The following is a 25,060-nucleotide window of genomic DNA, read 5'->3' as shown; positions in this document are numbered from 1 at the left end:
AAGCTCTCTAATGTGTCCCAGCCTTACTGCGTGCGCTGAGCAGCACTCCTGAAGCATCCAAATCAGGTGTGTTTAAAGACCTTGCTAAAAAAGTTCCATGTGCTTTAAGTTAAATTAAATTCAATTCAATCTCAGAACTGAGAACAGCTTTAACAAAATATACACGGAGCAAAACAAGTTCTGCATTTGTAAGAACCCAGTTAATTCGGCTAGAAATAAATACCAGTATTCTCAGAAGAGACTGCATGATGTAGCAAAAAAATCTTTTCACAAGAGCCAGAACTCCTGGTGTGTACTCTTGTGTCTGCTCCTGAACGCACAGAAGCCAGCGCAACCATTGTGCCTCAGTTTCCCTATCAGCAAAGGACAAGGGAGAATAGTGCCCAATATCCATTCCAGAAACGAACCCCAGAGGCCAGAACCTCCTTGGCAAATATTTGAAGATGCTTCAACAGCCATGACCTGGGCTACCACATAGCAGTGCTATGCAAAAAATTTTGATGGACACTGAATGCAGCTTCTCTGCTGCCAAGGAAGACATCTCCAAGTGCCCAATTCCCAGCAAGGTCCGGTGACCAACTACTTTCTAATGCTAATTTGCAGCGTTCCTGCCCTCCCCTTTAACATGGCATTTTCCCTCAGAAACGCTGGAGTGACTGTCTAACAGAGGGGTTAGAGTGTGGGGAGGATCATAAAGTTTTGTTTAACTAAGATGTACCTGCAGAAATTCACACGCCACTCGAAGGTCTCCGTGTCTGGGGAGAAGTGGAATTATTTCCTTTGCACTGCTTAAGGATTCAGGCTGAGATGTGGCCAGGTAGGAGTTTTACACTTCCCAGCATCCCAACCTTCCCTCCACAGTGTCTGTCTTTTTGCTCTCACCCCAGGTGAAAGTCAAGCCAGACCTTTGGCAACTTCTAACCTCAAGTCTGTATTTCCAGACCTTCTTCTCTTATATCCTACCTCCTCGCCCACCACAGCTTCTGTATTGTGAGATGTAATTCAAGCACCACCACCCTCCTGAGACACCCCATCTAAGCCATGCCCCGTGTCAGGCATGTGATTCGGACAGCTGAAAGCATCAAGTCGCTTCACGCGGCCACGGTTCGGTCAAGCGCTGCAACAATGCGTGGCCAAGGGCCAGCGGGTGGGCCCCAAGCTCATGGAAACAGAAGAAGTGGGCCAGGACTTCTGCCAGTCATGCCAGAACATCTATGAAAGTCACTGGAGCCACAAGGCAGTCAGCACTGCGAGTCTGGCAAACAGTCCCTTCTCTATTTATTCATCTTACACAGTTATCTTTTGTCTCCAAGAAAAAAAATAAAATAAAAATCTCTCTTTTCTTAGTCCGAGTTGATTTTCATCCAGTGGCATGCACGGTGTATCCAGGTAAACACTCCAAACTTTGAAACTCTTCCAAATTCCCTAAGGGAAGTCACAGTTAACAGTAATACCAATAGCTTCTCCTTCCCACACCCTCCAAATCCGACAAGGCAGCATTTTGTCCAAGGAAGAGGACAAACTGTAATCCATCACGCTTACTGTTAAAGACTGGGAATATGCTTTTTGTTAAGATTATGACAGCACGGGAACAGCAGCACTATGGATCAGCAGACCTTGCTTCTCTGATCTACAGCTCCCTGTAATTGCGACTGGCCCGTGCATGATGCTTCTGCTCAAGAACAGAAGAAGCCATCCAAAACCCAAGATAACGTGTGGCTTCACCCAACCAACCACTCAGCTGGGTGTGCCAGTTTTGCAAGGAGAGGGTATCCCGGAGTTACATAACGTAGTGGTGATTTTTGGGCAGTTTATAGATAGAAATATGCCAATTGGCACAAGAAAACCAGCAGGAACACCAGCATGGCATGCAGGGGACCTTCAGCAGGCAGCTCGTAGCTCAGTGATGCTGCTTTGCTGAGGAGATGTTGAGAAACAGGCTCATTGGTACATACACAAAAAGTACTGGTATTTAAACAAAACAAAAAATTTAAACAAAATGCATTTTCAATGTTTTTTTAAATAACTTTCCCATAGCTAAGAGTCTCTCTTGGGACGTTTCCTGTGCACAAGATGCAGGAGGCAATGCTTCAATTAGGAAAATGTACACATCCAGTGAAAGTCTCAGCCCCATCACCCAAACGACACATTTGGGAGACTCCACAGCCGAAGTGAAAGAGTTTCTTTCATTCTCAATGCTTTGAGAACTTTTTTTAAGTGCCCACAATGTCTATGTCTGAGATGTGTAAAGAAACCTGAAGTACTTGGACACCGACCTTCTGTTAATCATAAGGGAAAAATGGTGGCTCTAGATCCAGCCCAAAATCCCATGCTGTAATCAAAAGCTCGTTTGCCTCTGACTGGTAACATAATGTTTTTCCTTGTTTCTGGATGCAACATACAACACTGAACATGAATTTAGAAATGAAAGAAGACCCAAGATGATTACATCACCACTACTAGATATCTTGGAACCTTTCCCAAATAAAACACTACATCTGTTCTCAATGTATCATTTTTGCCATGTTCACAACGAGTAATTAGAAGGGATTTTTCAAGGAAGGAGAATTTTTACTTTTGCTAGTGTTGACAAGCTCTCTGATGTTAACTTGCTGGTAATAGTTCTGGTGACTTATATTTTCTGACTTATTTATTCTAATTTTTTCTTATTTATTCTAACACCCAAGAGATCATCTTCAGCGTCATAACCTCAAACTTGTGCCTCATTCCCACCCACTCAAAAGATGCTGCTTTTCCTCCCATGGAAAGTTTTCCATGATTTTGTATAAATAAATGAGTTTAGTCCAAGAGTTAATCTCAACAGATGTAGCAAGGCACTATTAGGGCTTGAGCCAGGATTAAAGGATTTGGCAACGCACGAAAATTAATAGCAAGGGTAGTATATATTTAGATAAATACAAGGTCATCTAAAGGTTAAAAAAATCACCATGCACCTTAAGCAGGGGAGGAAAACATGGGCTACTGTTGCATGCAAACCTTCCTGCAACAGCTACTAGATCTTTTTTGCACTTTTATTCCAGCGTCTGCTAAAACTGGAAAATACAGGAGGCTTTCAGGGGAACAGCCACAGTAACAGTAATAATTTTCCGTGTTCGAGGAGGGAATTTAAACAAATGAGAAAGTAGCAGCAACAGAAACGGCAAATGAAATGTCGTTTGAGACATTTTGATTGGTTTTGACATAGGCTGAAGTTGGGGTTAAACATCATTTGAAAACCTAAGAGTGAAACATCAACTTTTCATGGCACGTTTGGCTTTCAGGAGCAGGATTTTCCTTACGTTGTTTGCCAGGTAACCCCAGAGCAGTGGCGAGGGCACAGAGCAGGGCTCCCTTAGCTTCCCAAAGCACAGCTGGTACCAGTGCAGCTCCTGTTATGGAGTACTCACCCATTTCAGAGGGGCACCAGTTAGAGGAGGAAGAGGATTGTTATCACGGCCACTGGGCTCTCGCACGCCGCCTGTTCTGCGGGTGATGCCGTTCCCCAGCCGGATGGAGAGTTCCCAAATCGATGGATGTGAACCAGAAATCAAACTTGGGCTTCTCATTTAAGAGCTGGTGTTTCCAAAGTGACATGAGCCCCAAAAACGTGCTCTGGATGGCAAATCCATCCAGTCTTAAAGCCCGTGTTCGGGTCCAGCACGGAACGCGGTTCGAAAGCAAGGGCCTGCAGTTTCCCAACCAGTTCAAGCTCCTGTAAGCACAGGCTGATTCCAAAAAAAGTCCAGCCCAGCCTGGTTATGCCCGATCCCGTTTTGTGTCCCCCCCAGCAGCTGTGCTGTTGTGCAGTAGCGCGACTAATGAAACTATCCCCCAAAAGACAGAATTATTCCGAACATCAAAAGGCAGTTGTGCATCAAAAAAGGGCCTGTCCTCAATGATTCAGCTGCCTGGAACAGAGGTCCTGATTGAAAAGACAAAGCATGAAGAAGAAGAAGGGAAGAACAAAGAGGGCTGGAAGGCTGTTAATGTGGAGGTGGCTGTAATTTAGGTAACAATCTTACAGCGAAAGCAGTGACTCACTAAGGGCATTTGAAAAGAAAAAGGCTTGAGGAAAAACGTCTTTAAAATCATTTTACTTTAACTGGAGCAAATGATAAGAAGCCTACTGGGCTGTTTTGTTCTGCACAGGATTAAATGTCTTGCAGAGCAGTCATTAGATCAGGTATTAGGAGAATACTGTAAGGTGGAAATCTGAAGGATGACAAAAACGGTGATTCACTCCTGAAGGACAGGACTTCCACGCTGAATCAAAGCTGCAGTTGAAACTGAACCTATCAGATTTGCTTTCCTGTCGAGATCTGGAGACCTGCCTCTTGCTCATTTGCATAACACAGAGAAACCCTTTATTTATTCTACTAGATGGATGTGCTGAAAGGAACACACTTCTGCACAGACATACACAAGTCACAGCTAGTTTAAATGCACAAAACTAGGTAAGATCTTTCAAGTCAACGTGTAATTTTTTCCATGTTTGGCAAAACCTTGTTCTCCTCCTATCAGAACGTGATTTACTACGTAAGCTGTGGCCCCTGTGATAAAACCGTGCTCCCTTCCTAGCACAAAGCAAAAACCTGAGAAGTAACATGAACAAACCGTCCAGATGTTTGGTGTTTGGACCTCCTCTTTTTATCTGATCTCAGAAGCACAACGATCTGGCAAGACAGTCTTGGCTGATTTATTTTATTAATTAAAATGACTGGATCAACAGATTGCTATCATGTTTACAATGGCTGTTGTTCCTAAACAGGAACAGAATTGTTTGCCTGTAATAAATGCTTTAAAGGCTGCACAGCTTCATCAGTTCTTACACATATTTCTATACCAACCTTTTTCACCTATACACTCTTTTTAAGTATTCATCAAGTACACTTCTATACTGAACTGGAACACATCTCTGGGTCTGGTGTATCAACACCAGAGAGAAATTTCCTTTCTCTGAATTCTCTTCTCACTGCAGCAGTTGGTATGGTCAAAAAACTCCACTACAACAGGAAAAGTACTTTTTCTGTACACTCATAGCTTATGGGCCTTCAACTTGAGATGCAGGTTAAAACCCCCTCGGCTCTCTTTGCACAACACCAAAAATTGGCATCTCTTGGTAGCTGATGGTCTTCCATGGAAATGAAAAGCTCTGATAAGCACATTTCAAAGAAATGACAAAAACTGTCAATTCACAGGAAAACTGCAGCTCTCTGCAAACCAGATCCATGGTTGTGTGAAGAGATGTTTACGCAGCAATCACGGAGATACAGCTGCTGCAAACCACCTCTGCGCTAACGAGCTTCACTCCGCAGTCCGCAGGAGCAGGAAGCGTACGGATGGTCTGGTCTGCTTCCCTATCCCAGCTGGCAGGCAGGAACTTCTTAAAACCCACCAAATTCATGTTCTGCCTTTGTGCAAACACACCCTCAGAGCTACTGGAATATGCAGCACGGCTGCTGCATATCATAGAATCATAGAATCATAGAATGGTCAGGGCTGGAAGGGACCTTCAAAGGTCATCTAGTCCAACCCCCCTGCAAGGAACAGGGATATCTCCAACTAGATCAGGTTGCTCAGGGCCTCGTCCAACCTGGCCTTGAACGTCTCCAGGGATGGAGCATCCACCACCTCTCTGGGCAACCTGTTCCAGTGTTCTACAACTCTCATGGTAAAAAATTTTTTCCTAATATCCAACCTGAATCTACCTCCCTCTATTTTAAAACCATTACCCCTTGTCCTATCACAACAGGCCCTCCTGAACAGCCTCTCCCCATCTTTCCTGTAGGCCCCCTTGAGGTACTGGAGGACCGCTATAAGGTCACCCCGGAGCCTCCTCTTCTCCAGGCTGAACAGCCCCAACTCTTTCAGCCTGTCCTCATAGGAAAGGTGCTCCAGCCCTCTGATCATCTTCGTGGCCTCCTCTGGACACACTTCAGTGTGTTGACATTTCCAACAGTGCAGCTCAGTGGCCGCGATCAGATTCACATCGTGAAAGACTCTGGCTTATAATTTAAGAGGCAAGATTATTCCACCCCTAATTTTCTAGTGAGCCAAAATATGGTGCTCTATTTCTGCAGCTGTTCGGATCTGTTGTGTGTCAGTAGAGTGGCCGTGCACGGGTACAGACAAACCCCTTTTCACGTGGTTCGCTCATCAACACATCCTTATGCTGGGAAAGCACAACGGGATTGCTCTGACCCGAGAGACAGAAGGCAGTGACAAAGTGCAGAAGAGCTCCCTTGCTTCTCGTGTCTTTAATCACCAGTGATGCTCTTCAGATCTCGTCACAATTTCAACCAGCCTGATGGCAAGCAGGGAGCTTGCACTGAAGAATGGGATGGGGATACCATCCACTTGCAATCAACCAGCTTTGTGCAAAGCGTCTGCACTCGTGTGCAGATCACAAAGGAGTTTTGTTTCATTGATTCATTTGGAAGTTAAATGTGGCACAGCCTGATCATTCCAAGCAGCACTACAGCATTTCATTAATTTTTGATAGCACACCAAATAGAGCTTCAGGGCTTCTAAGATCAGAACAAAAGTCCCACAAAGACTTAACACAGTTCAAAAGCAGAAGAACAGTCAAGTTTGCCCAAGAAATATCAGTGTGTTAACTCTAGAAACAAATTTCATTTCAGAGCAGGTATCAGATGTCCACGCTGCTCCGATTTTACAAACGAGATGTTATCCGAAGTCCCACACCTGATGTAAAGCCAACAAAAGCTGTATCTCACGTGCTCTGGCTACGGAAATGTACTCATATAACTAACACTCCATTCAGATGGGATCTGCAGTGTTTGGAGATCCAGCTGCACACAGTCCTGGTATTAAAGCAGAACCACAATCTGGGTCTGGCACAGAAAGGTCTGTCAGGGAAAATCTGAGGTACTTTGAGAAGACTTCCCAGGCCAAAATATACAAGTGTCTGATCAATTCTGACCCTCTCCAGAGCAAACTCATGATTCCACCTACTCACACGCAGCAACTGCAGTATGAAAATCCCTCCTCCTTGGAAGGAGCTGAAACGTGAGACACTACAGTGTGAGGAGACGGAAAGTCAGTTACCCCAACCTTGAGTAGCTTTTGGGTTTTGTTTGAAAATAGAGACTTTTTTAAAAATTAAATTTCCTAATGAGAAAATCCAAGCTAGGGAATAACAACTCTCTGGGAAGGAAAGTGCTATTTTGATGCCAAAGTTTTGGTACCTAATTCCCAGGTATGTTTAGGATCTTTTGAAAATTCAGTCTGAATCTTTCTCCTATAACATCTGGAGAGACCAGTAATATTAACACTACCCAATAATCACAGACACGAAAGCACAGGTTAGTGGGGTGCCTTGTCCAGGTCAGTGGCAGCATCTTATCCACCGGCTTTCTCCGAATCCTCTCTGTTCTGCCTGATCTAGTTTCAGTGGAGGGAACGGGACGATTTGAATAACAGTGTCAGCTGCCTGGGAGGGGGTGCAACATCAGCTTCCACTAACATCAGGCCAGCTGTCGATCAAAGGGTCATGGCTACCCCTAACTCGCACACTTAGGTAGGCAGATAACTTCTAGGAAGACCATGTGTCTGCTGCAGCCCAAGCCTGGAGAGAAAGGGGAAGTCCTCTTACACCAACGCATAACCCTGCGCAGGCACAGCAGTTCTGTGAACACACTGCTGAGTTTCCTGCCTTTATTTCAGTTGCACTCTCAAGTCTGATGCTTGTGCCTACCTGAAATCCATGTTTGCCTCTCCACCACGTGGTCAGCTCCTTCGGGGGCATATCAATAACAGACACTATGTCTCCCACCTGCAAAAGATTGGCAGCATCAATCACAGCTTGCAGTGTGGTCAGGAGGAAAGCACAGTTCAAACATTGCATCCTTTAGCACTGGCAAAAAAAAAAAAGTAAAACTGGTGAGCGACTGCACCGACACCAATCTTGAGGCATCAGCCTCTCTAAAGTCAAACTGTGAGGAAGAAGAGTTACTGCATTACACAACACACAGGATACAGCTGCTCATAAGGAAACAGTTCTCAAAAGCAGCAGGCTCTCTGCCAAAGGGTACAGAAGCGTTCTGATTAAACTGCAGACATCAGCAAGCAGTGACAGTGTGGAACACTTTGGAAAACATTCTCAAGTAGCTGAAATAATTTTTACTACATGTCCTATATATGTGTGTGTAGGCACCGACAGATGTCTGCTTGTCTCCCTTCACAGCAAAAAGTTAAGGGCTCCCTTTGTAGTTCACAAACTGACCAAGACATGCTTTTCTTAATTAACAGAGGAGAGGTGGGGTGGTGGTACAGCCACAGAAAGGAAAACGACCAAGGAGACGAAACAGGGTTTCTGAAACCTCTTTCCCGTAATAAAATGCAATACTGCAATAGTTCAAAAGGAAATCAGTATAATCAATACTAAATTTGGCTTGGTGGGAATCAAAATCTGCATAACAGAAAATAAGCCAGAGCAGAAGGGGCAGAACCTAAATAAATACTGCAGCTGGGTACAGCAAAAATTGTTAACAGTAACGCCCAATTTTTACCAGATGTTTTACAGTGATGGATCTCCAAGTGTTTTACAAAGAAGATAACACAACCCCATTTTTCAGACAGGGATAACTGAGACACAGGGAAGTGAAGTGATTTCCTCAAGGGAACAGCAAACCAACAGCAAAGCAAATTTCCATTAAGGAAACTGCTGTCACCACGGTGAGGAGAGGAGCCAGGTATTTTCCTCGGTACTGGGGAGCAAATGCCAGTTGGCTACTTCTGCAGCTGCTTATTAGACATCAACAGTAGCCTAAACATCGAGAGCTAGTTTGGGTTAAGGAACAGAACCCAGCACTGTGAAATAACGGATCTTATTCCACTTCTGTTCTGCCAAGGCTTCTCCCTGTGCAAACTTGGAAAGCCACACGTGCCTTGGTGTCCCCGCTTGCATACCATACCTCTTAACATCCTGCTGGCCTGCGTGACAGTTGCAAGGCCAAGTTAGCCTGCTGGCACAGGGCTGGAAGATTTACAAGCAGGGAGTGCCATCCTTGTGCTTTTTTTAATTATCAAGACACTGTCAAGCAGCCCGAATCCTGTACTGCATGCACTTGAGATGGGAAGGTGACAGACCCACACGTCTTTCTGATTAGCCTGGTTCTTTGGTGTACACTAATCATCACCTCGGTTTTGAACATGAACCAAACCCTGGCAGCACTGGACTATCACTATTATTTTTACGTCAGCTACACGCTGAGAATGCGATCACAAAAACTGCTTTGGGCACTAACTGTTTTCCTTCACACTTTTTTTGTGTAAAACTGTGAATGTTGCGTTGAGAGTACCACTGCACGTCAACCATCAGAGCAGAAAACGCTGCTTTCTGGGTAGAACAGACAAGAGTCAGACATCCAAAGCCTTCCAGGGCCTGATCTTCCACATCCTTGCTCCACAGCAGCCCCTACTCTGCATCAAGTAAGATTTTCAGAATAGTAACAGATTACCACCTGCCCTTTAAGGACCAATTCTTTGACACTCTGGTTCTTTACTTTTCATGGGAGTCCAAGTTCTTTAAAATGATTTTAGACAGAGACTTGCTAACAGGAACACAGGTTGTGCAAACTGGCCAACGAATAATTAAATTGGCACGTATCCACACACAGACACATGTGGACAGTCTTCCTGAACAGATACAACATACTTTTGAGCCACTCTGCAGCACAAACTATGCAAGGTCTGCTGCTGCTCAGAGCACTTGGCAGCATGTGTTTGATCAGAAGATATTTTTAAGATGACTGAACTCCCTCCTGTATCCAACCCAATGCAAATCTAGTATTTAATCGGATCTTCTAAGCTTCAGCTCACAGAACGTTCTGAAAATGTCTGAATATGTTCCTGATGCGTGCACGCACACACAGAGACACACGTGTTACACTCTTCTGGACATGACAACAAGGAATGTCAGCTCCTTTAATTATTTACCTCAAAGGACAGTTCATCTGCTGCCTGAGCAATGTATCTCTTAATAACATGGGCAGCAGCGATAGCAGGAACGTTAATAGATGATTCCTCATGGACTAGCAGGTGGTTCCCCTTGTTATCAATCTGAAATAAAGAGCAGAGGAGAGGGTGAGGCAGCTGAGGACAAGCGAGGACGTGGTTTACTGGTGCTCATACATGGCAGAGACTTCAAGCTGATGCACAGAGACAGCAGAGCTCAGGGGCCCCTCGAGGAGAGAAGCACGGAGAGACAGTGCAGGGCTCTGCACACACAGAAAGCAAAAGGCAGAACAATTCACAGAGTATTTCAGAAGGTCGTATGTCCCCATCCAAGAAACGGGGAAAAACGCTGCATTTGTCCATCTTTGTGTACAAAAGTAACATGAGAGTGGATGTTTACACCTCCCTTTAACACCAAATCGTACTGTTTTTCCTGAAGGACTTAAAATGGCAATACAAAAATACTACAAAAACTCTCTGCAAAGTGGAATTAATGCTCAAGAAGAGGCACTGTGGCAAGGAGGAAATGCTGTCAGCTTTCTCCCACCCTTTTATTTCTTAAGAAAACACAGCTTCCAGTCCTTGCTGCAACCATCAGCCTACTTTCAAAATTCCTGTATTTCTGTGCGCATGTAGAATTTTGTAAGGCTCTTGGTTAATCAGAAAGGTCATTCTGCACTGCAAATTTGCTGTAATTAATCTCTAGGTCTGCTGTGTTGCTGTCAATTCTACAGTTTCATTTTCCTCTACAACTTCCTTCCTCCCTTCGTGTTGAGAAGGTTTCCAAGATGTCCCTCATCCCAAAGGATTGCAGGGTGAGCGGCGTATCAGCGGGGAAAATTTGCAGGAAAATGCACTCAATCCTTATCACAACCATTTAAAAATGAATTGCAACGGTCTAATAATAGTTGTTCCTACTCCTGGTGTGCAGGGATGTTACCAGGCACTGGAAAGACACACATTACCTCCACCCAGACTAACCAGCAACGCCACCGCTGACACAGGCAGGTGGCCTTCATCACTCAGCCCCATTCTTCCCAACACTCATTGCCCAGTAAGGTCTATTGTTTAAGATGGTAGAAGCCCATTAACAGAGGAACCAAAGCTGCAGCTGCAAGTCACAATATACAAACAGTGCCACTGCAAGCACAACGCAGGCTCTGTTGAGCAGTGTAACCAACAGGGACGGCAAGCAGGAGCAGATAATATTTATTGTTTCTGCAGCTATGGCAAGGAAAAATAAAAAAAAAAAAGAGGGCAGACAAACACTATAACTGAGACAGCTCTGATGGTTTTAGAAACTTGTCACGCTTGCGGTGTTAGAATCATAGAATGGTTAGGGCTGGAAGGGACCTTCAAAGGTCATCTAGTCCAACCCCCCTGCAAGGAACAGGGATATCTCCAACTAGATCAGGTTGCTCAGGGCCTCGTCCAACCTGGCCTTGAACGTCTCCAGGGATGGAGCATCCACCACCTCTCTGGGCAACCTGTTCCAGTGTTCTACAACTCTCATGGTAAAAAATTTTTTCCTAATATCCAACCTGAATCTACCTCCCTCTATTTTAAGACCATTACCCCTTGTCCTATCACAACAGGCCCTCCTGAACAGCCTCTCCCCATCTTTCTTGCGTTGCCTTGGCAAAAAGGAGTGTAAGAACACGGACTGTAAGAACACGGGTGTGCTTTCTGCAACCTACTACTTAGAGACTTCAGCCAGGAACTGGACCTTCCCAGGTGGCCCCTTGACTCAATCTTCACTAGAACTGCCACCTCCTTTTATTTTAGCAACATCAGGAAAACGATGTGTCTTTGAGTGGCAAAATCCAAGCTCCTATATTCCTGACATTGGCTCTGATTCTGTTTGTGCTCTACCTTTTGTGGCCACCTACATGGCTGTAACAGGGAGACAAAGCTTTGGGGATAGCCATTCAGTGACAACAACAGGTCTGGAAGGATTGTACCTCTTTCTGGAAAGGCGGGAGAGCACATTTGTGGCTTGCTTAGCAGGAGAGGAAACAAAGAACGACCTGAGCTTCGTACTGTACCTCCATCCATGTGAGAGCAGGCCCACAGTTGATCTTGTTGCCTGCGATCGCCGAGAGACGTGAGAGGTAAGCCATCAGCATCTGGGTGACAAGCTGGAACAAAAAAAAAGAGAGAGGGAGGCAGTTTTTCTGTTAATACACAATAGTTTGGAGGGGCTTCTTCAGACTTGGACAGTGGTGTTTCAAATATTCAAAAGGAGTTTTAAAAATACATTTAGTGATGTCCCTTCTGTAAGAGCAAACTTGCTTTTGCTAAAGAGAAGCTAGTGAGGTCCTTCCAAAGCTTCACAGTGACAGCAAAGTGTTGTAGCAGGGCTGTAGCCCAGAGCTTGCAGGGCTGTTTAAAACATTGCTCTCCTCAAACATCTGTTCAAAATAAAAAATATAGTACGAGACAACACACAGCTGCAGAATTACGTTTCACAGAGCACTAGAGCTGTTCAACACCTTCACGTCTACTGTGCTTCCAGTTAAAATGCAGATTTTGAGCCTCATGCTATAAAGTACATATTAAATCAGTTGTACAAATAAAGATGTAAGAGAGAGGAATGCCTAAAATATAATTAAAAAAAAAAAAAAGAATGCAGGAATTCATTATCCTGACTATTTCTTCTTTTGCTGAATTTAAGAGACTAGGAACTTTAAATTGTCTTCAGAAATGACCTGCATTAAACCAAAGCAACTGATAAATCTGACTCTGATGAGTGATGGGACCGCAGTACCAACTTCCTATATCCAATGGCAAAAGCCCTGCAGACTTCAGTGGGGCACTGGTTCCAGCCACTGCGGGTTGCTCAGAAGCAATCAATCCTCACTTGCTCAGCACTGAAATAACACAGATTCTGATTTATAGATCTTGGACAGATTCTGCTTGGAATGGCCTCAATTCCCTCATTTGCCTTTGCAGCTACACATCTCCCGGGCAGGCAACATCAGCTTTCCGACACAGCACGTCGAGACTTTTCCGTGCTTGTGCTTGATGGTAGGGGGCAAACGTACAACTACAGGTCCCAGAGATAAGTGACCTGTGAAATGCAGCAATGGGCACCGTCCGTCACCGTGACACAGGCTCTTCCCGCAGACAGACTGAGGCCAAACAGCTTTGTAATGCTCCTCTGGCTCCAACAACCTCCGTGGCCACGCATTACACTGCCTCCCTCTCCACATCTTCCAAAACCATGCAGTCGAGATGCACCTGCTGCTTCCCAGGAGATTATTTGGGACACGAATAAATCTCTAAATCACCAAGAGCCAAGCGGCCGAAGGAATTCCAGCTCATCGTATTCCAGGTGAAGACAGTAAGTCAAGAAATGAAAAACACCTCTTATTCAATCAGGGGAAAAAACACTCTTTAAGCTTTTTAAAGACCATTTAAATAAAGCACTAATGCAAACGCTCTTAAAAAACAGCTTCAGTAATTTTCAGTTTATAAACATAATTCCAAATGGTATTACTCTTGCAGTCCTGGAACAGCATGATTTCCCAGGACTGTTAAGTTGCTAACACTAAGTCAGAAAATACCCACAGTGTTGAAAAAGCTTCCAAAGACAGAATAAAATTCTTATCTAAGGTACTAACAGGAAAGCTTCTTTCTCAAAGCTCTCCATAACCATTCCACATTTAGCAGCACATTAATTCGTATGAATTTGCACGGCATTTCCCTTTGGATCACTGAAATTAGGGGTCGAAAACACATTCTGATCTTATTACTACTACTCAATTTCTAAACCTAACCCAGGCTGCATTAAAACTACTTTGTACACACTTGAAAACGTCTTCCAACCCCTTGCTGGTGACTGTGCTGTAACTGTTGACAGAGCTGGGAATTTACCTCTGGACTGTCCTTCAGGGCATCGGAGCGAGGGAGCTCGGAGAGCTGGGAGAAGCGCCGGTCATAAATACACAGGTGAAGATGCTTATCGAGTACTCTGAAGTCTTCATAACTCCTCTTCACGATCCAGCTCCTCCCCTGCGTGAACAGAAAAGAGAATCACGGTTTTCCAAGCTCCTCACCAATTGGGGTTAGATGAGGAAAACGAAAATTCGGGCAGAAACAACAGATCCGGCCATTCTTCTTCTCAAAACGTTTGAAAACGATGCAAGTGCCTCCGTAATATTTTCATGTTTTATTTTGTAGACAGCCATTCGTGCTCAAATCCAGCTGTTAGCACTCCTGTTTTAATTATTCAACTGTGAGTTTGGATGTGGCCCAGCACGATGGAACCCATCCAAAGCTTTTAGCTTCCACCTGTCTCACAAGGATTTTGTAGCATTTTCGTACACAAGGTGTCTTTGCTCAAATGTAAGCTACAAAATGTATAAATAGCGTGAAATCAGATCCCACATAGAGAGAAGAACACACAATCAGGGATCTGAAGGCAGAACTGAACCTTGCGAAATTGCTGTCAGACACCCCAGGCAAATCTTCAGCTGAATTAAAAAAAAAAACAATCTAGGATGAGTAACACTAGCTGAAGATTTACTCCTGAGTGCATATCATTTCCACAATTAAAATATTGACAAGATACACACTGCTCCAGGGGACAGGGAAGGAACCATGGCAGCACAGCATCATTTGCTTTGTGAAGCTTTTAATACCTAATGACTACTTCTAAATGCTTCATGGCCTGTTATGATCAATAAAAAACGTTGTAATCATGCAGCAGTTTACAGGACAAAGCACTTTATGAACAGTCATTAATCCTCTCGACACTCCCACGCAGCCCCTAAAACGAGACTATTCCTCTTATACAGACGTGGACACTGACTCAGTGACCATAGACCTCCCCACCTTCTACCTCAAGTTCAAAACACTTCTCCAGTCTTTCCTTCCTAAAATCAACAGCATGGCCATATTTAAAAAAGAAAAAATTCTCTATCAGCATTACAAGCTCTGCTTCACACTCCACATGCAGTTGCCTCCCTAGGGAAAGGACGAGGGAAACGAGAAAGGATGCAGTAGGTGTTCGCCTTGCTGTACAAGCCCAGGTGCTCCCGTAGCACTGCAAGGACTCAGAAGAAGACATCAGAGGAAGGAATCAGATCGTTCTGAGTTACCCAGCCACTCACAGGCAGAGCTAAGGATGAAAATCGACAGAGAGATGCCTGGCAACCAGAAAAGCAGGGAAATGCACGGCGTAAGAGGGGACATGGCATCGTTTCAGTTTTCCATGGGGAAAGCAGGTGTAAAGCGTGATCCCAGATCTGCTGTGGTGGAGCTCTGGACCCGATGCTCTCTTCACAGGAGCTACTAAAAAGCATGGCCTACTCCCACGTGTCCCAGTCACCATCCTGCTGAGTTCATTTGTTTATCAGGAAAGTTATAAGCATCACTTTTCTATTAATATCCCAAAGCTTGCAAGGCAGTTGTAAACGTAAGACCCATGACTAAGTGTACTGGCTATGTTCTGTCCAAATTTATTTAAGACAACTCCAGACTGTGCACTGTGCCCATCATCTCTGCTTTCCCATCACAAGAAATCACCCATTTCACAAGCCTGCATGGAGGGTACCTACACAGGACACAAACGCTTCGTAATTTCCCTAAGTTATGTCATTTTACTTTTCATCTAAAGGAGAAAAACAAAACCAGGAGCACACATCTAATTATCCTGTAAAAGATGACAACCTTTCCAGTTTCTCCATCTTTTGCAATCAAGCAGCTCTTGGTAAGTTGCCAGTACGACCTTCAGCTGAGCAAGGTTTAGTCACCAGTGCAAGAAACAACAGACTCTGAAATTGCTGCAATCCTTTATTTGCTTCTGCCCACTGCATCAACAGCACGTTTCAATACAACCTCATACGTTGCCCACACAAAGAATCAACCTCTTTGTTAAACGATCGTTAATTCTGCCATTAATTCCACAATAGACAGATCCAGGTGGAGAGATCCGTGATTTTAAACGTTAAACTGTAGATTTGCAGTCTCTTTGAGTCGTGAATTAAGAGCCAAATTTACAAGACAGGAATAGCTGGGGTCAACAAACCACTGGTCCGTGTGACAAGGTGTGCAGGATCAGCTGTGCAGAACAGCGTTCTCCTTCCTTCTGATGAAACCCCTTCTACACCATCACACTAACGAGGCTGCTAATAGCTAGCAAGGAAGTTGATTAACGAGCTTACCTGGTGCCAGCAGCGGCGTTTCTTGCCCCACCATCTCTCTGGGAGGTTCTTCCTGCGCTGCAGGACAACTCGTGGAGCCGGCACGGTCCGAGCGTGGTGCAGAAAGGTAACCCAGAACCACCTCTCCTACCTTCCAACTGCAGCAGTTCCGCAGCTGCTAAGCAACCAGCCGAGCTATCCCTGCGAGCTATCCCTGCGGAAGCAGCAGCAACCTCCAGGAGAGGGGTGGGTGCAGATGCCTGGAGGCCACAGCCGCTGCCACCATTCCCAGGTCAATCAGCCCAACGCCGGCACTCACAGCCCTGGATTTCAGGACCTTGTGCAAAAGGATGGCAGGATACCGGTGGGAACGGGGCTGCCCGTTCTTCAATCACGTTCAGAGTGACTGTGCAGATGATGTGTAAGCACAGAACACAGTTTCAGGAGCAATAATGCAAATTTCCACCCAGCAGAAAGTTATTTCAACGCCCTAAATGTGAGTATTTCCTAATATCCTACAGTTTTGCGCCTGCCATAACTAAATCCAAAACACTTACATGCTTGAAGTTGTTCTAAAAGATGTATTAAGCAAAATTTTTGCAGCTTTGGAGCCTGAGTGATAAATTTTTAAGCAAAAAGAAGATGTCCATGTTTGCAAGGGGTACAATTAACTTTACAGGATGGAATCATTGCAGCAATCCAGGAAGGAACTGGGCAACATTTAGTGCTTCCCATCAGATCTCTAGTACAAATCACAAAAAAGTCAAGCCTAAATTCTTGCAGTTAGACTTCCAGAGCTGCATAGCCACAGCAGCAGAAACAAGTGACCTCAATCAATATCAAAAATACTACCATGTTTCACTATATCAATATAAAATTGTACATCATGCTCCCATTTCCTGCACGTTCTGAAGTGCCAGAAGGGTTTTGCAAAAGGGTTTTTTACTTTAAAGAGTTAATAAAATAGTAGAAACAAGCAAGTGACTGTTAAGTTGGTCTTATGTTGTCGACTGTGTTTTATAGCAAAGCTACAGATTACTGCTGCTTCAGCCCCATAATATCCCTAAGGCAAAAATGCTTTCTTCACATGCTTAATGATTTCCATAAATTGTTGCTCAAATCCATTTTTGATCACCCTCTGATATTCCAATTCAATAATTACTTTTCTAGTCTTTAATTATTGATGGTCCTGATTTAAGCACATGCTTAAATCCCATTAATTTCAATGGGACATAAGAACAGAGGTGAAGTGAAGCACGGAGTCAAATGATTTCCCAGGTTCAGACCTTCAATTACAAACCTGAGTGTGACAAATTTCATAAAGATAAAGGATCAGTCTCAAACGAAGATTTCAGTAATGCCATAAAATAGTTTCATGCTCTTTAAAAGGAAAAATTGACCAGTGACTCAAAAAACCAAACAGCCCTCTTGAAGAAAATCCAAGTATTATTTGGAATTTTGTTTTACAGAAACGTTCACAATGAAAAGCGTCATGCCAATTATGGAATTTCTCATGAAATGGAAAACCTGGGTTAATTTCTACTCTTATTACAGTTTGATCTCTTCTCCCTTCCTCTTGCATGCTGTGTAGGATTAAATGTGTGATGAAAGACTGGTGAGATCTCAGCACGCTGCACAGAGCTTCTTATTTTTTTCCCAATTATCAAAGCAAGAAGAAATGTCACGCTAAAAAAATGATCAGAGATTACTGAACTGATGATTTCATTTCCACTGAGCCAGAGATTTGAACCTCCCTTTAGCAAAACCGTCCCACCGAGATCGCAGATCATAAAAAGTTACCCAGGCTTCCCATCACACGAGACAAGATTCAGAGGGACAAGGACTCAGAACCCCAGCTCCACAAGCAATATTTTTAGCTCTACTGGTCAAACGACCTCAGGGGGATGACATGCAGCCCCAGCCAGGAGAAGTTCACGTACTCCCTTAAGCACAGCTCATTTGGTGATGCTTGGAGCGAGCAGCAGCATCCCTCTCCGTTCCTTTTCTCCCCAGGCCCAGCACGCAGCACCACGTTGCAGCTCAGGGATGGTTTCTTTTTTACCAACAGAAAGGTGTTACCTATTCCAGCACTGCTTCGTTACTGTTGGACTGGGAAATGCAAATTGAAGAGGAGGGTGTTTTAAAACATTCTTTCTATTTTCATTCCTATAATCATGGAATGGTTTGGGTTGGAAGGGACCTCAAAGATCATCCAGTTCCAACCCCCCTGCCATGGGCAGGGACACCCTCCACTACACCAGGTTGCCCAAAACCTCATCCAAGCTGGCCTTGAACACTTCCAGGGATGAGGCAGCCACAACTTCTCTGGGCAATAGTTAATCATCTCTTAAACCCACCAGCTGACCTGTAAAAAATCCTTACTCTTTTCTAAGAGCGGCTCCCACGAGCTCAAGGCTAGTTCTGTATAGGAAATATTTTCACATGGATGTAACCGTTTCCACTTGGGATCTGGCAAGAAGGAATTCTTCCTCTGTTGTGTACTGAACAGCCAACGGTTTACTCAGAGGCATCCAGCTAAGACAAAAGAAGTTGGTCTATTGCCCGTATCTGTGATAGGATCCATCCACAAAACAGACATGCCCAAGTGTTCTAATAAAGATTTACAGATCTCCTCTCCCCATTCTGCAAGCAAATGACTATCTTTCCAGCTGAATCTGTCTACACCTGTGCAGACAGGAGTCCTTTTTGTCCATCAATGCCTCGTCAAGGCAGGCAGGGTGCTACCGAGTTCCAGCACGCACAACTTTCCTGTCCCACGGCCTCAGTATGTTTTCTCTGTGGCACCTAAGATTTATTTATTTTAAGACAGGGACAGACCTTTCTTTTCTGGTTCAAATGCTTATTTCCTGAGAGAAAACCACATGGATGCTCTCCTGAACCTTACCAGTCCACACGGAGATGGAGACCAGAAAATGAGATGAAAGTATATGGCAAAAAGTCACTGCAGTTTGACCCTATAGTAAGGAAACACCACGTATTAAATAGCTGGAAAAATGCCAGCATCCACCAGTGGAGTTTAACCCTGCCATGTGGGTGACTTTTACAGCTGTCTGGGTCTTGGGTTCTGTATGTTATTCCAGCATGACCCTTCAGCCCTTTTTCTATTACAAGTCACACTGAAAAAGGGCTTAGAAATTTAGTCAAAACAGAAAACAAGACCGATAACATCCATCACTTAGAGTTTACCCAGGAAGTGTTTTTAGCTGATGCCGTGGGTGGCTTTATCTAAGCTTAAGTCTGTTTACCAAAACGTCCTGCATGATTTCTTGACTTCTGCTGTGTTATTGCAACTTTAAGGAAATGATAAATCTTTAAAACTTCCAGAGAGGTTGCACTAAGGCAACATAAAGCTACTTTATTTCTCAATGAAAGTGCATGCTCAGCAGCGTAAGGTTTTTTGGCCAGCACACTTCCAGTCCCACCTTGAGCCCATGGAGGGATGCCCGCTTTCATTGCTCCTGGTACTACCCATTAACAGGAGCCCACTCCTTCCCTCCCACACCATAAGGAACACCCACATTATGGCTCTTCCTAAAGCTGGAAGCCATTAGCATTAGCTTATCTTCACTGATGGATGCATAAATTTTCCTTAACTTGCTCCCCTGACCCCTTCAGCTGGAAGAGCCGGGCAGGGATGAGAGCTTGGCACCATAACAGCTACATCAAGATGATGTTGGGTCACTTCTGGAGTTGACTTGGCTTAGAAGATGGCATCAACGGCTTGCAGCGTGATATGCATCCTGCTGTCAGGCAGCTGCATGTATGTTTAGAAGAAAACAAAATATGGGGAGGAGGGAGCTTTAAATAAGGTAGGAATGATGGAAACACTAAAACTTCTGAGCTCCACCTGGAAGTGTGGGAAATGGACACGTGAGAGACCAACTATCAGAAGATAAAGGGAACATACATACAGACGGACCACAGGGCAGAAAAGGAAGTTTAGTATATTTATGTGGTGAATCCTTAATAGCCTTATTCCACAGAAGGAATTAATCCCTTCCAGCATTAATTATCAGTTTATTATCAATTAATTGCAATCCACCAGAAAAAAAGATATTTTAATGGAAACAACGGCAGCTCTTCTCCCCTAAAAATTACACTTCCTTGTGCTCCCTGATTCCAATTACAGATAGGAACACTAAAAGCACACGTGGGAACACAAGGCTGTCCAAGACCCGGCCTGAACAACAGCAGTATAATTCCTGCTTGTTCCAACCAGCTTTGGAAACTCACCATGATCGGGGATATGCAGCTTTCTGGGTGCTGCGCTGAAATAAGCTGAGAGCTTCCAGTGGTTTCTCCGTCTCTTGGAAGAGCAGCTGTGCCAGAAGCATCCAGACAGCAGAAAAACATCTGGCTCAGGCTCTGGTGGCGACTGGTTTTGTGCAGGTACAGAGAAATAAGGGCATGCTAAGACCACCTAACACGGACAGACCATGCCTATGGCATTTGGAATCCTAACAACCACTCTTCCTCCCACAAGAAAGGCTGTTTCTGAATGGCAGGCTGGCAGACACCTAGAGAACCTGAAGCAGGATTTACAGCTCTCACCATGTGAATGAATTTCCCTGCTCTCCAGACATGTTATAATTTAGACAATTCAGTATCAATCATCTCTTTAGTGAAATTATACCGTAAGAGCAACGGGTCACGGAGAGGCACAGGGGTGAAGGGGAGGGCAGCCACAGCATGGGAGACTGTTTTCCTAATTTTTTTTAGGTTTTTTTTTTTTTTCTTCAGAATATTAAAGTACTAACCCAACATGAGCTTACAGCCACAAAGGAAATCCTTCAAAGCCACGGGCAGACCGACTGCTAAGTAACGGGAATTAAAATTCCACCATCCTACAGGTAGCAAGGCAATGAGTGAACGCACACGTATTTACAAATTATTATATGGACATTGCACGTACTTAAATACAACACCTTCTTTACCCTGAGCCCTAAATGTGCTGTAATCTACTCAGCACTTAACCACAGAGAAGGAACAATGTTTCATCAAAGTAAGCGCTCCTTTAAAACAAACCAAACAAAAAACCCTTTGAAAATTGCTTGCCTGAGGTTAGTAAAACCAACCAAAAAAAAAAAAAAAACACCAACTTTCAAAATGACTTGCCTGAGGTTAGCTGCAGCAATAGTAGCTCAGGCAGATCTAGATCTCAATTTTCTTAAGTCTCATTTTTTAACTTTTTTTTTTTTTAAGGGACCAAAGCACCGAAGCATCTGTTTGTTAAAACTAATTGCCAGGGAGAAAGGATTTTATTGGTCCAAATCCAAGAAACTTTGTTTGAAAAAAAACCCCATAACCCCAATTATGGCTGCTACGCAACAGAACATGCATCTATCACAGCATTTACAAAATCACAGAAACTTAGAGCAGTGGCCCACCTATGCCTGTAGCCTTCCTCCAAGAGTGGCAGAGATGCTCTCTCCCAAGGGTACACGTGAGTTTGGCTGCTCCTGCAGTCCATTCCCCACTGATCATCCCAAAATTTATCAGAGGATGTCAGAGAGAACACCTATGCCTACACCTCCTCTTTAGGGTAGGGTTGTAGAGATAAAACACATGAACCTTTCAGAAAAAAAAGGTCTGCAGACAGGTATGTGAAAGATGCAGCTGACCAAAAGTCAAGGAAAGAGGGTAGAAGGGTGAAATATTGTTTAGAAAGCGCAAGAAACAGAAGCAGCTTTGCAGAAGTTTTGCTAACAGAGCTGGAGTTGTAGCCAAAATGGAAAAATAGCTGCTTTTTTGGCAGCTGCACGCATCGGTTTTAAGAAGAAACATCGAAAAGCGGTGCCAAGACTCAGGAGATGAAACATTTAAGACAGACATTTTGAAAAGACCCCATTAGGGACATTAGATATTAGAATCATAGAATCGTGGAATGGTTTGGGTTGGAAGGGACCTCAAAGATCATCCAGTTCCAACCCCCCTGCCATGGGCAGGGACACCCTCCACTACACCAGGTTGCCCAAAGCCTCATCCAACCTGGCCTTGAACACTGCCAGGGATGGGGCAGCCACAACTTCTCTGGGCAACCTGTGCCAGTGCCTCACCACCCTCAGAGGGAAAAATTTCTTCCTTATATCCAATCTAAATCTCCCCTCTAAATGAAACTTATTTTTAATTTAACATACAGTGAGTTACAAATCGAGTTGGGCAAAACACCTCTAGTTATCGAGGAAGACAACGGCATTTAACACTGCACTGTTTTTATTACCAGAACAACTCAATTACGAATTTTCTTAGAATATCAGAGTTTGACTAAACAAGTACCAGTCAGTGTACCTGGTAGGACTTAACTTTTGAGAACTTTCCAAATGGAGAGTTTTGCCACTTTGCTCAGTGATGGTAAATATTTGCTCCAAGCTATGAAAACGACGCATCTTTCATTTACTGCTAAAGCATCTTTACGCACACAGTATTTTTTTTGGATGCGGTTTCTGTGCCTCCAGAGTGCTTTTTTTTTCAATATTCTTTACTAATCTGCTTGTCCTACATTTTTCCAATATCCTTTACCAACCTGCTTGTCCTACATTTTTCCAATATTCTTTACCAACCTGCTTATCCTACATTTTATGTCCAGCCAATCTGTTGTTTGGAAGTAGACGCTCTTCCAAGATTTATGAAATTTATCCTAAGTCCTTCACGTTTGAGGCACCATGACCACGCACCTTGTCCATCTCCTGGTGCTTGCCCAGCCACCTAACATCTAACATTTGTTGATCAAAGTAACTTTGCAGCCTGCAGAGTACGATACTGGATGAAACTGGTTCGTACTATCTGTTCCAATGGGCTGCCAACTTTCCCAAGTAAACGGGCACTGCAATATTGCTATTACAAATAAACATCACGGTAGCTAAGAAAAACAGGAACATCCACCACAAACCTCTTATTTTGGATTTGCACCAAGTCCAGCTCTTAAAGAAGTTGTAAAACAAGTAAAATTGCAGACGAGCTGCTCCTCTGCAATGCATTTCCACTTGCTTAGTTATGGGGCAGGACTTGATGTCTCTTCAGAATAAAGCCAACTGTCCTCTTCAATTTGTGGCCGGGCCCTGCCTGGTCTACAAAGCACCACAAGACAATCGGAAGCCCTGCCAAAATGCATCACTTACAGAAAGAAACCATAATCGCCACCCTGTCCTCTTAGATTTCACCAGTGATTTTTCACTTTTGCTTCAGAGCTAAGTACAACACAATTTGGCCACGAGAATGTTGATCTCTCTAATTCAGAGCTTTGCTTTCTGAAGGCAAAATGCCCAGAGGACACGACGTTAACAAACTACCATATAATTGTAAAAGCTTCTGTTGCTTAAAAAAACCGTTTCGTGGCGGCGCATTCATGTGATATTGGATTTTATTCTGAGAAATAATTTTCCCTCTTGCTCATCGTCCCCTCCTAGACCAGGGCTACATCGACCAGACGTTTCAGCTGGTAGGTTTCCATCACAGAAAAACATCTGAAGAGCACACGAAAGCAGCTGCTGCCATATATCACTCACCGTTCCCTTTCACAAACAACTGCACAGCAGCTCGGGCCAGTGCGAGTCTGATGAACTGGTTATGGTGATCATTTTCGGATACCCTCTTTTCCCAGGAAAAACCACCCTCAAATAAATTCACCAGACCATTTCTCTACGAGAGTTTATAGCTGAAGGAATTGAGGGAGGTAGATTCAGGTTGGATATTAGGAAAAAAATTTTTACCGTAAGAGTTGTAGAACACTGGAACAGGTTGCCCAGAGAGGTGGTGGATGCTCCATCCCTGGAGACGTTCAAGGCCAGGTTGGACGAGGCCCTGAGCAATCTGATCTAGTTGGAGATATCCCTGTTCCTTGCAGGGGGGTTGGACTAGATGACCTTTGAAGGTCCCTTCCAGCCCTAACCATTCTATGATTCTATGATTCTATGAATTAACACAGAGCACAGTAAGCCTCTGGCTTCGGCTTACTGAAGGAACAGCTCAAAATGCACCTAAATTTCCACCTGCTGACGGAATGTGCTCTAGCACAAGCAGTTCCATGGCAGTATTTATCTCTGTGGTGCTGCTCAATAAATAAATCTTTCAATTCCAAACCCCCACACAGCTAGAACCCTGTTATTGCATCTTAAGCATCCAGAGTCATGGACAAGAAAGAACCTCGCTGACCCTGCTTCCTCCACAATACATATAGAGAAAAAAAGAGAGAGAATGGAGAAATTAAATACCAAAGTTTAAGGACTACAGTCACTTTGCATCTCTTGTTACCAGTGGATAGATTTACACACAAGAGAACCAAGCCTGCTCCGTGGCTGGGAATGAAGGACGAGTCCCATCAGCCGGGCAATGAAATCCCAGAGCCCCCCCGACACACGGATGCTGCTGCAGGTCAGTGCAATGCTGCTCCTGGATTCATGGCACTGCAGCGTTAATCCTGTTTGATGTGAGTGCTGCCCGACCCAAACCGGTGTTCTGCGGCAAAACTCAAAAAACCAGTCAGTCATACCCTTGTCCTCAATGGTTATGATCCCAATTAATGAATGAATTTATCCTTTGGGATTGTCAGAGTAATAGACATTGATTATGCAGTTCTTAAAGGCTTCAAATGCAATTCAATACCTTCTTCCCTCTTCCCTATAGATGGCAGTTTATTTCAAAAAGCCTGGAACAGACCCAAGTTTTTCAAAGACACGCCACCTTGGCAGCGCTTTGGCATCACCTGAGCTTCGAACACAGCCCAACAGCACTTCTCAGGCTGGCTGCCAGCTTCATGCATTCTTCATTAATCCACATTACTACCGTCACTTCATTTTTATTTATCACTGGCAAGAGCAGCAGGCATGTAGGATATGACCTCAGATCAACCAGTCGAGCACAGAACATCAAGTGATGGATTAGGATTGGGGAAAGAAAGATTTCAGTTGCTTTCTTTT

At 44.1% G+C, this 25,060-nt stretch overlaps 1 protein-coding gene across 2 annotated transcripts in view; it reads right to left on the bottom strand.

Moving 5' to 3' along the window:
* The window catches only part of ARHGAP32 (Rho GTPase activating protein 32), a 180,738-nt gene that overhangs the window by 66,148 nt on the left and 89,530 nt on the right, over positions 1 to 25,060 (bottom strand). For both annotated transcript variants that reach the window (XM_086626940.1, XM_086626942.1), the window contains 4 exons: positions 13,855 to 13,992; positions 12,024 to 12,116; positions 9,961 to 10,083; positions 7,718 to 7,795 (listed from right to left, as the gene is read on the bottom strand). In XM_086626940.1, coding sequence (XP_086483066.1) covers positions 7,718 to 7,795; positions 9,961 to 10,083; positions 12,024 to 12,116; positions 13,855 to 13,992 — 432 coding nt within the window. The remainder of the gene's footprint in view (positions 1 to 7,717; positions 7,796 to 9,960; positions 10,084 to 12,023; positions 12,117 to 13,854; positions 13,993 to 25,060) is intronic.

Source organism: Tauraco erythrolophus, chromosome 26 (assembly GCF_009769465.1).
Source record: "Tauraco erythrolophus isolate bTauEry1 chromosome 26, bTauEry1.pri, whole genome shotgun sequence".
Taxonomy (NCBI): Eukaryota; Metazoa; Chordata; class Aves; order Musophagiformes; family Musophagidae; genus Tauraco; species Tauraco erythrolophus.
The sequence above is the reverse complement of the archived record's forward strand: the minus strand, read 5'-3'. Positions and strand labels throughout refer to the sequence as shown.